Below are 14155 nucleotides of genomic sequence, written 5' to 3' on the forward strand. Positions count from 1 at the left end.
ATCTGTACCAGCGGACATCACACAGACGAGACTGTTTGGACCTCAGAACCACAATCCTGATCAGCCCGGCTCACAGGACCGCCGGCTGACGTACTGGGCATAGATAGATAACTAAACAGAGTTAACGGCTAGACAAGTAGGCTACTGTTTAATTACTGTTAATGTTACTGATGTGTTTTATTCAAGTTATTGTTGTATTGTGATGTTGATTTGATTAACTGAGGTTACTGTAGTAACTGTAGTCTTTCAGATAGTGCTAAGGTGATGTTAGTTTAGTGTTATGCTTCACACAGACATCGTCTTTGCATGCAACTAACTGACTTTTAAAGGCACCGGTAATTTAAGATCACACACATACATATACATACATAACCCTTATCACACACACGAGGGCAGGGATTCAAACCCTCGCGCTCCTCTATGATCTTTGTCTCTCACCATACCCTGGAACATCTGGTCAGAGGTCAAAGGCCATAAACCTTTAATGGCAAGCACACACACACACACACACACACACACACACACACACACTCCTTTTTCCTCTAGCTTAGTTCCTTTAAGTTAGATTGTATATTGTGTATTTTTCCTCTGTTTGCTTTTATTATATCTGGTTAATAAATGTTTGTGTTTACATATGCTGGCCTGTTTAATTTCGTACAAGAGTGAGTGATACCAACCTCTTCTATGTAGAACTCCAAAGCTCCCACTTTAACTATTATTAATAATTTTGGTTGTAGTTATTAATTTAACTATTAATCTGATTTCTGAATAAATAGTTTAGTGTATTTTTATGAGACTGATCAGTCGATTATTGGTTATCGTTTAGTGCCCCGAGGATCTTTATTATTAATTAAAGTCATATTCTATTATCTGTTGATAATTATTATTTTTGATAACCATTAATTGATTAAACCAATACCGTTAGACCACTCTAACATCCTACGACGAGAGCACGACAGTAACCAATAGCATATTTATATTATAATATCAAATAGTACCAACCTTTTCAAGTTGGTCCAGTTCAGGGATTTCCAGCTTTTCCAGGATGGATGTTGAGCCAGCTCTGCCCTCCTCATCCTCCTTTTCTCCTCCTCTCTCCTTCCTCTTTCCATCTTCATCTCCTTCTTTAGTTTTTTCTTCATCCTTACAACTCTCTGGTAAGGGGCTCTGCTCCTCAAGGGGGCCCTCGTGGTCCCACAGGCCATAACGCTGTGCCCACACAAATACACACAAACACACACAAAGTGGACACACAAAAATATGTGAGGCTAAAGTAAAGCATTATATACAGAAAAAACTTTTTGATAAAGGAAGCATCTGAACAGGGTACATTAGATAACAGCCTGAGCACAATGTTCCTTATCATGCTGTACTATAATACAGGTTCTATGGCACTGCTCAAAGCTGAACATTCAGAAGACACCCACATCAGGTTCAAACACCCAGAGCAGCAGTGTGGACCAGCACAGCATTGGTGGCTATTCCTGCCAGTTTACTGCTGTGGAAATACAGTATAGGTCTTCTTTTCACCATTAGAGTTTCTTTCCTTGATATTGTGTGTGTGTAGCCATCAAATGCTTACTTAAGACCCTTTTGTAGGCTTCCGATGTTAAAACGAGTCATTGGGAAAACAGAAAAGTCAGCCAGACACTGACTTTGACCAACTGAAATTAACAGCTAATAAATATTAAACACAAAAAAGTGAGATTAAAAGACTGCTTTTCTTAATTTTGTCTGAAATCAATGAGTGGAATATGATATGTAAACTCCATACTGCAATTAAAAGCTTGACAAATGGGGCTTAAAAAGACCTACAGAAACTGTCCACTGGCTGTATCTAAATCTAATGGTTGGTTTTTAACACCAAGTGTAATTGTAAAGGGGGTATATTTTGTGTGAAAGGTGGCAAAGTGACCCTTCCTACGTCCCACCCCTTTTTTCTTTTTTTCTTGCTTTTTTTATTGCCTTTATTTGATAGGACAGCTGAAGACAGACAGGAAAGGGGGGCAGAGAGAGAGAGAGGGGATGACACGCAGCAAAGGGCCGCAGGTCGGATCCGAACCCCAGGCCGCCGCAGCAAGGACCCAGCCCCGGTACACGGGTCGCCGGCTCCACTGACCGAGCTACGGGCACTCCCATCCCGCCCCTTTTTGCTTAACTATTACTGGAGCACAGAGCAAAGAGGGGAGGGACTTAGGAGGAGTCAGTTATGCTTTAATTGAGTTCACCCTGTCCCACATCTTTCACACGGTCTTGCTTACTGGCTGTCGAGTGTAACCACCCCTGTAATCGCTGTGAATACTGACCATGAGCAGAGATCTGTGGAAGAACAGAGCCAGCAGCTGAAGAAGATCATATCTGATGTAGTTGTCAGTCTTTTCCAGGCCCAGGATGCGAGGTGGGAAGAAAGGTTTGTCTTCATTTAGGGTCATCTCATAAACACTGTTCCAGGGAAAGAATCCAAACTGGAAAAGGTATTTTACCACCACCATCACCTGGAAAGGAGCAGAGCAGCACAGCGGTACAACCGGTCAGACCAGAATAGAGCACAGGCAGCAGTACACATGCTGCCCCCCATCCAACCAGTCAGTAACATATGTAAGCTTATTGTGACTTGTTGTTAGCACTTCTCTTTGACTCATTACTGTAATTCAATAGGGGTGAGAGATCTCATAAACTGCAACAATTAATTGATTAGTTGTCAACTATTAGAGCTGCAGTAGATAACATTTCTAAAAATAACTTTTTGTCATTACTGCTGAAACTAGTAGTAACAAGTAGAATATGAAACAGATAATCTGTGAAAAAATCAGGCTCCTCTGGCTCCTCCTAGTGCTCCTAATGGCATTAGCAAGAATCCACCGGGCCTGAATGAAAACAACCAATCTGAAAAAGATGTAAAGACACTTGGAGGCTTTAAGATAGTTGATTGCTGAGTCTCATTCCCAGGGTCCCAAAGCATCTGTATATGACACCATAGGAATGAGACTCAACAATAAACTATCTTTCTTGGCTCTGATTGGTTGTTTTTGTTCAGGCCTGCATTTGAATCCTTGCTAATGCCATTAGGGGCACTAGGAGGAACCAGAGAAACACGATTGTTTCACAGATTATCTGTCTCATGTTCAGGATATAGTAAAAGTTTCAGCAAATACGACAAGAAAGATTTTTTTCTAAAACTTACCTACTGCAGCTTTAAATTAATCACCAACTATTGATAATTAGTTAATCGTTACAAGTCATTGGACCAAAAAAACGAATTGATTAATCAATAAAATGATTGAAAGATTCATCAATAATGAAAATAATGGTTCGTTGCAGCCCTACTTGCTGCTGCTAGAAGCGATGAGAGTGCTGATACTAAACCAAGACAATAGCTAAAAGAGGCTATAAAGCTGTCGAGCCAAAGGACACTGCAGAGATGGTGGACTTTTATTCTCAGAGTGTGCGTCACTATGCCCTCTTTCACATGGTGTTATAAAAATACTGACTAGTTTAGCTATAAACTAATTGAAACCGATAAACATTTTTAAAACATTTACTCTCAATGCATTTGTGAGATATTTAGACCTGTAGTTTGGACCTGATATGCAACTGGGGTTGGCACTGATGGATGGATGGATTTTGGTGAATGCCAAAACAATAGCGTCAGAGAGCAATACATGCTATTTTTTGAAGTACTGTTCTGTTATGACCCTAAGGGCCTCTGATGCTTTGGTATTTTTTAATCATGCAGTAAAACAGTATAAAAAGTATACCTCTGTGTAGACTATAGCAGTCATCCAAAACCTCTTGGTTGGTCTCGGAACAGCCAACATAGCCCACAGGAACACCAGTATGGGCAGCACCAGGGATATGACAGAGGCACTGACCACGTTGTTTAACACTATGATGAAATAGCAGACCAGCTCTGAGTTGGCTGCCAGCAGGTTGTACAAGGCGAACAGCAGCTTCAGCAGGCGGTTCTGGTTGTGATAGAAGTCCCTGTTCTGTTCCAGCTCCTCGATGAAGAACTGCCTGCAGGGAGAAACCGGAGAGTCAACCATGAATTTGTATTCATTTATCCTTGTATTCATCACCAAGGCGGTCACATAAAACCGGTAACCACTGTCCCTGTGGATCATTGTTGGCCTTCTTCAGTCCACAGTATCTACCTGTCTCCCAGTAGCTCACTGGCTGTTCTGGAGTGCCTATGTTGTTGTTTGGATGGCACCGGTAGCAGATCTGTAATGCTGGATTGGGGTTCTGGACTCAAGAGGTTCCCAGTGCTGTTGAGCCTTGGCCTGGGTGTAGACCGGCCTGTTACACCTGCGCTGTCCACCTCCAGGCAGCTGAGAGGGTGATTTAAACACACATAAAAATACAACAAAAACTGAGAAACTGAGATGGAAAGTGGATATTCGTACAGAAACTTATTGAGAAAAATGTTTTCATGTAGAGCACCTCTAGTAGCCACTCTTTAAAACAGGTGGGCCATACAAAGACACTATAAAAGTTTATATACTGTATGAAAACATTAATATGACAGCAAATGTTGCACCGTTTACTTCTCTAGTCTGTAGAATAACAATCTGAGCCTGTAAGTGGCAAAAACAAGCACTTTTAGTAGATGTACTTTAATGGTGCATTTGTCCCCAAGGATTTGCTTATGTTAAATAGCAGCCCATTTTGCAGTTATTTTCTCATTTAACTTTGTGAATTAAAGGTTTATTTCAACCAAACCAGCATTGATGAAAAAGACAGTTTTGATGATTTTTATTTTGAAGTGTATGTGTTTGTAAGTATGTGTTTTATGATCTGGGAAATATGTGTTTTTGTTAATGGAGTCTGGTGGGCTACAGCATTCACTCATTTGTTTTGATCTGAGATGCTGACACTCTAGTGTGGCAACCAGTCATATACAGCACCTTTAACTATGCCAGTAGTGACACTAAACATGTACATTTTGTCATTTTGTTCTGAGGGTATCACTAGAGGAAACGGTAATGAGGCATTGAAAACAGAGAGAATGCATCATTTATGCTTAGTAAATTTCATGACAACAAACGCACCTGGCACAAAAGCATTACTCCTTCCAAGCTGCAGAACAGCATCCACAGAATTATGTGTTCTACACACTAATTTCCCCACTAACCTGTATCTGGTTGAGGTTTCTGCATCAGTCTCATCCAAACAGGTCTCCAGTGTGGGACACTCACTGCCCTGAGACAGCTGGTCATCTGTGGAGTCTGCTGTGTGATGCTGCCAATCAGAGGGAGACAGAAATAAGTTAGAGGGTGTGTGAGTGTGGGGGGGGGGCTTGTCTGGGTTGAGTGTTCAGTTCCAAAGATCATGATTTAATTAAACGTACTACAAGGAGTCTCACTTTAATGTGGATCCCTCTATATGACCTACATAAACAAACAAAACAGTCAGCAAGGAGAGTATATAGTTAACCAGGCAGTAGAAACACTACCGCCAGAATTAACACAAAATGAAAAGTTCCTTGCAGGGGCTTTAACAAAAATCTCTGTGTTGTCTTTACCTGCTGTATCTTGTGTATGTTGAAGTAACGTTCGTTGCACAAAACTGTCGACGTCTCTCTGTACTGTTTAGTCAGCAGGTTGAGCCACTGAGTCACTCCGTCCACCATGGCCAGAATGATTGCCCATAAGAAGCGCAGGATGTCCAAGATCCTCTGAACCATCTCACCATGAGCTGCAACACACACACACACACACACACACACACACACACACACAGAAAGGAGAGAAAAACAGGTGATACAGTGAAGGATTTAGCATAAACTTTAATTTCTCTGTATGTATAAAATGTATGTACAGGAATATTCTCACACTTCTACTAGCTCTGTCTTGTAAATCGTGTTTTATAATGACAGCAGAAGGAGAGGCTATGTGTACTGTTATCTATCTCATAAATAAGGCTATCTCAACCTAATAAAGCTGAGAATCTGAACCAATCAGCCCAATCGATCATAGATGGGAAAAATTCTGATTACCAATATGGCTGCTGATATAATGATTTTATTTATGAGCTGGAATGAAAATAGAGCTTTTCTATGTGGAGTCCCCAATATGACTCTGCAAATGTACTCAGGAGGCTGCATTCTTAAACAAATAACTTTATTAAAGAATATTTAAGTGAAATATTCTTTAACATATTCAATAATTGAACATATACATTGTCAACCAGTTGCTGGATAAACTTTGCAGTGACATCAATATTTTATTTTATATTCAATACCACAAGCATTTTTTTTCTGCATTATATACCACGGAAAAATTTATTGATTTCATATGGGTGCATATGTGATACAGATATGTCTGCAATAGGCCAATATCAGCTGATAATATAATAACCAGTATATCTCTCTGGCTCTTGTTTAGGTTTTTGTTAAGCGCCCCATTTTATGATAATACAATCAATATACTGCATTAATATAGCATTAATTAGTTACTCTTATGAGGAAAGCATTCATTCAGTACACACTGTAGTGCAATGGACACAGCAGCAGCAGCAGCATCTCATGGTGAAAGGTGGAGGAAACAAAGAACCACAACCTACCAGACTCCTGTTCCTCTGGCTCCTCTACCTCCTCCTGAACAAGGTCCTCGAACACGTCATTGTCCCCACAACCTGCACACACACAAATAACAAACACACTTGATTTATTGTCTGTGTGTAATCTGTAACCATTTACAACTCATCTGGTGTCTTTTTTCTTTTTCTCTTTTATTTCTTTTTTTGTTAGTCTTTATGAGTGCTCAGTGGTACCTATGCATTTGGATGATTCAATAGTAATCTAGTACTAATAGTAGTCAACCATAAGTTGTAAAAGGTAGGATATTTAAACCTAGAGATCATAGTATCATATTACTCAGAGGATGAAGCTTTTGCATGAAAATGTCAGTTAATACAAAATATCAACATCAGTAAATATTATATATATAATATATATAACATTTTTAAGGTAAATTCAGTTCACTAACTATTGATTCCCTTTAGAGTTGCGGACCAAAACTAAATTTCTGTCATAAGTATTGTGACATGCTCACTGTAATCATGCCAAGTCTGCAAGGACTATGAGACAGCCTTTCAGACCTCAATAGTTACCATGGAAACAAATATTACAATGAATTTAGGTTAATCTTACAAAGTATGTTGAAGCCTGAAACCAGACTCCAGTATCCAGTAAAACATCTAGAAAAACACTTTGCATGTGAGTAACCACATTGCTTAACAGTGTAAAATACAACAGCCCTCCAGTTTGCTGCGTTACTGTGTCTCAGCTTATGCTCTGGCATCCCTGATGGTTAAAGAGAGGGATATATTTAAGAATATATTTTACCTATCACAGAGAAAGGCTCCTGTTGTGACTCCACTCTTGCTTCTTGCTCTTTCTCTTTTTTCTCAACCCTCCTCAACTGTCTCTGGCGTTTCTGACGTTCTCTCAAAGCTGTTTTCACACTGGTCACCCACGCTTGGTACGCCAGCTGAGAGAAAAAAACAAGAATTAACAACTCAATAAACATTTAAATTACAGTTTAAACACTGCAGGTTAACCACAGCAAAACATTTTGATATACAATTACAACTATATACAGTATACAATATTGATTACAATCAGATATGATAGACAAGTGACTCCTGAGACAGGACTGTCTTGGTCTTGTTGAAGCCCCGCTGCTGTGTTTGTCCACAAACATGCATGATGATAAATATATCAATAGCTGCATTTTCATCCAAACGTCTTGAAAATTTTAACCAAATTTCAAGTGAATTGGCAAAAGAAAAGGTGAACGAATGCTTGCTTCCATCCACATTTGCTTCCATCCACATTTTGTAAAGTTTTTCAATCAATCTTTTCTAATGTGATACTTCCAAATCAATCAATGCAAATATATATACAATGACGTAAACACAGCTAATATAAGACTCCTGTTAAAAGAAGGTATATGGATATACTTGTGAATGAGTTGTGAGTCTGACCTGACAGGCAGTCTGTTTCTGAGGCTTCTGTTCTTCAGACTGTAGCTCCTCTTCATCCTCACTGTCTGATTCAAACAGGTAGTACTCTCCTGAGTGGAGCACTGTGAGCAGAAGAAACACGTTAAAATCTTCTATATGGAGATTATCTGAAGGTAGATCAGAAGAACTGCTTCACGCTTCACTCTCCCTTGTGCTAATCCAAGATAAATACCATAAACCCGTACCTGTAGCATGGTCCAACCACGGCTGGTGCCACTTTTTCTTCCTGGACTTCTTCTTGTCTGTCTGGGTCTCTGTAAGGAAACAAGGTTTTGGTTGGAGGAGGTGCTGCACAAGACAAACATACAGACGGTTTTGCTAATCTTGGAGTTTTACTACTAGTGGAATTAAAATGTGATTGTAACCTGAGGGGGGCGCTAGAGAAAGTCATGGGGTATTAAAATTAAATGCATTCATCTTTCATCAGATTTCATGGCCTATTGCCAGTAAGATTATGAAGAACAACTTAATAATATAACTCGGGTGATAATAAAATAACTTAATTTATATAACACCTTTCAAAAACTAAGTTGCAATGTGCTTTACAATAAAACAAAACAATATGTCAGGGCAATAAGCAATCATGGAACCAGATAACAGATATCTGGGCGAAGACTTCCTCTGCAGTCCGATTAGCAACTTTATACGCAAGACTGACGAGAAAGACACATTTTGGCTAATGTCTATTAACAGTTATCTGCATATGAAAAACAACAAGTTGACAACCATGTTACTGACAGGCCCAGAGGGACATAGTGAACATGGCAGATGTTTACAGACTGGTTTTAGCAGCTTGCAGAACGTTTTTACAGTCAAACAGTGAAGCAGCAAGTCCTACCGACAGTCTGACTCTCGTTGGAATCTCCACTTGTTTTGTGTCCATCTCTGCACTTCTGCTGCTTGGAGCGAATTCTCTGCATCCTGAGAGAAGAGGACAGGAACAGCAAGGAGAGGAGACAGAAGAATGGAACTTAAACTCTCTTTTGAACCCATGCTCTATGTATTCTAGCATTTACCTGCTAGATCTTTTGCCTACTGTATATTTAGATACATACACATACATACAAAGAGCTCAGGTGCTAGATTCAGTACACAAATTTAATTTGGAAAAATTTTATCTTTTGATTCAGTGGTATACACAATGTTTGAAGGTCATTAGTCATTAGTTTTGCAGGTGTTTAGTCAGGATCACCAAACTTGGCAAAATGTTGTGCTAGTTAAGTAGACGTAAAGATATTTCACCATGGATATAATGGCAAACCATCCAATAGTTGTTGGGATCTTTCACTAAACACCCAAAATAACAACCTAAGTTAAGTTCCTTCATTGATCCCCCCAGGAAAATTAATTCTCAGTATTTGAATCATCCTAAGCACTAGGAGCAGTGGGAAGCCACCATGCAGTGCCTGGGGACCAACTCCAGGGGGCCCTTTACCACCAAATTAGTTCTGATTCTTGCACCGGCAATATCTAGCAAACCAGCTCTTGTTTCCACCACTGTTGAGTGGAACCACTGTATTCTGATCATCAACAGAGGGCGCTGCACAATGCACACCGATCTGTAGAATATGACATGCCCCCACTTTGGTTCCCAAGAAAAGGTTCCAAACCAATTTATCCTTGGAGGCCAACTCGAGGTGCAACACTCAATAGTTAAGAATTTCATCATTGAGCTATTTCTACTTGTTACTAAAATGCTACTCATGAAAGCAAACTTCAGTTGTGAACACTTACGATCTCTTGAGCTGTGACAGAGATTTCTTCTCAGCTTGTTGGTGGAACTTGATGTTCTTCACAATACTGGCTCTGAAGAGCTCGAACCCCCTGAAACAGAAGAAACAGAAGTTAATTAATTTAGTTAGTTAGTTAGTTAGTTAGTTAGTTAGTTAATTTGCCAGCAGGTAACTGCCAGTTGGAAGTAACTGCGGAGCTATTATCTACAGCAATTCAATTAACAAAGAAAGTATGTCTGATTGATTATAGGAGTCTCTGTGTTTGGGATCTTGTGCTACATCTGTATCTCAGGGCCAACAGTTTTGAAAGTTTTGGCTTGTGACACACATTAAAATGTTATGTCTATATGTACTGTATATTTGTGATGCCTCATCAAAGAGTTTTTTGTATTTTGTATTTTTAAATACTCAAAATCTATTTGTAACAGAGACATTTTTTTTCTTTTCTTTACACCAATCAGAGCCATGAAAGATGAAAAAACCCTTTGGGTTGGTGGCTTGAAGATAGCTGATTGTTGAGTCTCATTCACAGCATCTTTATTTGACGACCTGGGAATGAGACTCAACAATCAACTACCATTCTTGGCTCTGATTGGTTGTTTTCATTCAGGCCCAGTGGATTCTTGCAAATGCTATTAGGAGCACTAGGAGGAGTAAGAGGAACCTGATTATTTCAGAGATTATCTGTATCATGTTCTAATGTCAGAATATAGTGAAAGTTTCAGCATATGAAATATGACAAAAATAATTTTTTTCTAAAAGTTACCTACTGCAGCTTTAATATAGTGGTGACCCCTAGCATTGAAAGCATTGCATTAGCTCCTTCATCCAGCCAGTAATCTGTATGTTGTGTCCTACCTAGAGGCCTGTTTGGCAGAAGCCTGCAGCTCTGCCACCACATGCAGGAAGTAGAAACTGAGGAAGACCCTCCTCTGCAGCAGCAGACAGAGAAAACAGATACTGTCCCAGATGATCCCGGCCTCCTCTACTGGGAGGCTGCAGGTCTTGTCACTCACTGCTTTTGCTGCCAGGGGAAGAAAACACACACACAATGACACATAATAAGATAAAAAAGAATTCTGCAACACTTGAACACACAGTCATTACTATAAATTAAAAAAAGCTACCTAATGTTGACATTTTTGTAATTTATTGTACTGTTTAATACAAAATCACTTCATAAGTCAAAGATCCCATGATAAACGGTAGAAAACACAACACTGTAATACATTATATTTCCTTAAATTATATAGATACTATTCCAAATGCGGCCAGTGTTTTTGTGTATTATTATCATTCTTGAAGCACTTACGGTCATAGTATCCTTTGACTGTGCAGACCAGGCTAAAGAGCTGAATCACCCAACAGAAGCCCTTCTGCATCTCAAACACAAACACACACGCCAGGATCTGAAACACACACAGAAATACACAATTTCTAGGTCAGGTCAGTGTTTTTATTCTTGCACACATGTATTGTGTGTGAAGATTTCTCTTTAAACTCCATGACAATGGCTTTCCATAATATCAAAGAATAGAGCGTCCTTTGATATTATCAACAGCTGTAATGGTACTAGAGTGCTTTGGGGGTCAAAGCGTCACTAGGAAAGTTACAAGCAGTCCAGATGACTCCTAAGTCAGTAGGGCCTTCTCAAAATCAGTCAGTATTTATTTATCAGTTTTGTATAATATACAGTGTCTTCACAAGTGTTTTTTTTTTAATTAAAGTATGTATGAAAATACACATTGGCATCGAATCAAGCACATTATTATATATATATATTTTACAATATATATATATAGTATAGTACATGTTATAGACCCAGTTTTATATGCAACACAATTCTATACAATGTATGTAGGGGTCCCTGCTCTGCCTCTATATAACAGGGGTCTCCAACTTAAATTGTCTTGGGGCCACAGCTGGTGTTGTCATCTCACTACTTACTATTACTTACTTACAACAAGAATGCGTAATACTGTGAAATTATTTACATTACTTCATACTTAACAAAAAGATGCAAACAGCAGTTTCTGTACAATTTTATATCATCTTTGTTGTTCACAGCCAAACAACAAATGAAGGACCAAAACCTGCTCTCTTCTTAACAACCCTTTGCACGGATTTTACCTCTGCCATCATTGTGTGTCAAAAAAAACATACATTTTTTAAAATAGAACTAAGCTTTTATTGTAATTGTATATGAATGGGTAGTTTAAATTAATAAAAATAATAATCTTGTACCTAATTATAACATCATGTTGTAGGCCGGAGGGAGAGGGATGGAAGGCCGGAAATGGCTCCTGGGCCAACAGTTGGACATTTCTGCACTATAAGCTACAGGGTCTGTGGCCTGTGCGCTATGAGCTGGGACTATCTGACACATATCACACATACATTGTTCTATACAAGAGGAAGGAAATAATGTATTTCATTTAATGCAGAATTTATAAGAAGCTAATGAAATATTAAGATTTTGACATAAAAGGCATTTAACAGCATTTATAGTTTACCCTAACTCAACAACTCAAAAAATGTGAGATTTTTTAAGGGAATCTGTGTACTTTTGGCAAGATTTTATGTTACATGTCGAAGTATCCTTGAGCAAGATACTGAACCCCGAATTGCTCCCGATGCTGTGCATTGGTGTGAATGTGTATGAATAAGTTAGTTTCTGTTCGATGGACTTTGCCATCACTGAGTGAATGTGTGTGAAAGGGCAAATGTGCCATGTAGTGTAAAAGCGCTTTGAGTGGTCGGAAGACTAGAAAGGCGCTATACAAGTACAGGTCCATTTCCCATTTACCAAATGATAAGCTTTCTACTTACTGATAACATATTTTTCGATACAATGACCGCCACGTTATAGATGATGAGACAGTCCCACAGGGCGAGGCGGGTTCTGGAGGGTTTGACCAATAGCTGGGTCCCAAACAGCAGGAAAAAAAAGCAGGCGAGCAGGTAGCCCAGTCCGAACACAGAGATCCTGGTGGCCCCAGTGATGAAGACCACTGACAGCACAAACCAGAAGAGGTGGCGAAACACCAAAACTTTAGCCATGTCCAGGTAACTCCTGGAGGAGGACAGGGGGAAAAAATACTTTATGCTTGAGAGTTGTATACAGTTGCATATAATGCCAGTATATATACTAGAGGTCACATATATGTATATATATGAGGCAGCCATATGCTCTAATGCTAATAAGTCTAGTTTGACTTACTCTCAAAAGTTTGACTTGATCGACTTTATTCTCAAAATGCAAACTTGAGTTCAGCTAACACTGACATACATATTCAGTCCAATATGCAGAGTAAAATATCCATATTATTTTTCAAAATGAATAAAATGTCCTATGTATTTTGTCTTACTGTCTGACTATAGCAGTCATACAGTACAGACGACCTCAGTATCACCGTCAGTCCAGCTCCTTACTAAGTATATGATCCTTCAGTTATCATTGCCACTGTTCCCTGATTACCTCTATTAGTGGTGTCCATCCTTCTATAAAGGATTCCCTCTGTACAATTTGCATGGATGTTATTTTTTTCATTGTATAAATACTTTGTATTGTTAATTGTTAACCACTCAGCATAGGTGGGGGAGGGTCCTTTTCAGACCAACAAATATTGGCTGATATATCCTTATCAGACTTTTTCCCTTCCTGAACACTGAGTAATGTCAGATGGTCTGTGTCTCTGAAGTAGTGGAACTACAGCAGGTTCAACTGTTGCTAAGTCAGACAGACTGCATTTACCTGCAGTTGATAAAGTTGGGCGCAGGGTTAAAAGGATGACCTTCCATCGGATCTGGGTTGTCTGTGTTGTCTCCTGCCAGAACCATCCACTCCTCTGTGTGCTCACACTCAAACACCTTCCACTGCTGGGATGCACACATCAGCAGCACAAAGTCCGCTATGGACACACACAACAACACAATGAATCACTATCATCATCACCATCATCATCACCATCATCATTATCATTCATTCATCTTCACCATCACCATCATGACCATCATCATCATTACCATCATCATCATCATAAAATGTAAATTAGATGCTTTTCCATCAACTGGTAGGCTACAGTTTCAATTTCTTCAGAAGTTAGCAGTATAGGCTTGGATTTGGTTCAATACAAATAAAACATTCAATACATGTGAACGTTTTTAATTACTGTATAACGTTTTTATACCAAGCATTAATTTAGAATTATGGTGTTCTAGAAATTAGAATGTTTAGTATAATTAAATTTAATAATTTAGGAAATATATGTGCACACATTGAGTTGTTTGAGAGTTAATCTGACTCACTAAAAACAGCCAGAATTTAAAGGCTTTGAATGCAAAACATCTGTACATGAGGTGTTCAATGTTGACAGTATCTTACAAGTCCATAT

At 39.1% G+C, this 14155-nt stretch overlaps 1 protein-coding gene across 3 annotated transcripts in view; it reads right to left on the bottom strand.

Annotated features, from left to right (window-relative positions):
- Nucleotides 1-14155, bottom strand: part of piezo1 (piezo-type mechanosensitive ion channel component 1) — an 87071-nt gene that overhangs the window by 13430 nt on the left and 59486 nt on the right. For all 3 annotated transcript variants that reach the window (XM_051422617.1, XM_051422608.1, XM_051422599.1), the window contains exons 24-39: nucleotides 13516-13672; nucleotides 12591-12834; nucleotides 11074-11170; nucleotides 10620-10785; nucleotides 9763-9852; nucleotides 8867-8949; nucleotides 8214-8282; nucleotides 7990-8090; nucleotides 7349-7493; nucleotides 6565-6636; nucleotides 5525-5697; nucleotides 5135-5241; nucleotides 4155-4331; nucleotides 3759-4017; nucleotides 2307-2495; nucleotides 1003-1209 (exon numbers count right to left, since the gene is read on the bottom strand). In XM_051422617.1, the coding sequence (XP_051278577.1) occupies nucleotides 1003-1209; nucleotides 2307-2495; nucleotides 3759-4017; nucleotides 4155-4331; nucleotides 5135-5241; nucleotides 5525-5697; nucleotides 6565-6636; nucleotides 7349-7493; nucleotides 7990-8090; nucleotides 8214-8282; nucleotides 8867-8949; nucleotides 9763-9852; nucleotides 10620-10785; nucleotides 11074-11170; nucleotides 12591-12834; nucleotides 13516-13672 (2336 nt within the window). The remainder of the gene's footprint in view (nucleotides 1-1002; nucleotides 1210-2306; nucleotides 2496-3758; nucleotides 4018-4154; nucleotides 4332-5134; nucleotides 5242-5524; nucleotides 5698-6564; nucleotides 6637-7348; nucleotides 7494-7989; nucleotides 8091-8213; nucleotides 8283-8866; nucleotides 8950-9762; nucleotides 9853-10619; nucleotides 10786-11073; nucleotides 11171-12590; nucleotides 12835-13515; nucleotides 13673-14155) is intronic.

This window comes from Dicentrarchus labrax, unplaced genomic scaffold, assembly GCF_905237075.1.
Source record: "Dicentrarchus labrax unplaced genomic scaffold, dlabrax2021, whole genome shotgun sequence".
In the NCBI taxonomy this organism is placed as follows: domain Eukaryota; kingdom Metazoa; phylum Chordata; class Actinopteri; family Moronidae; genus Dicentrarchus; species Dicentrarchus labrax.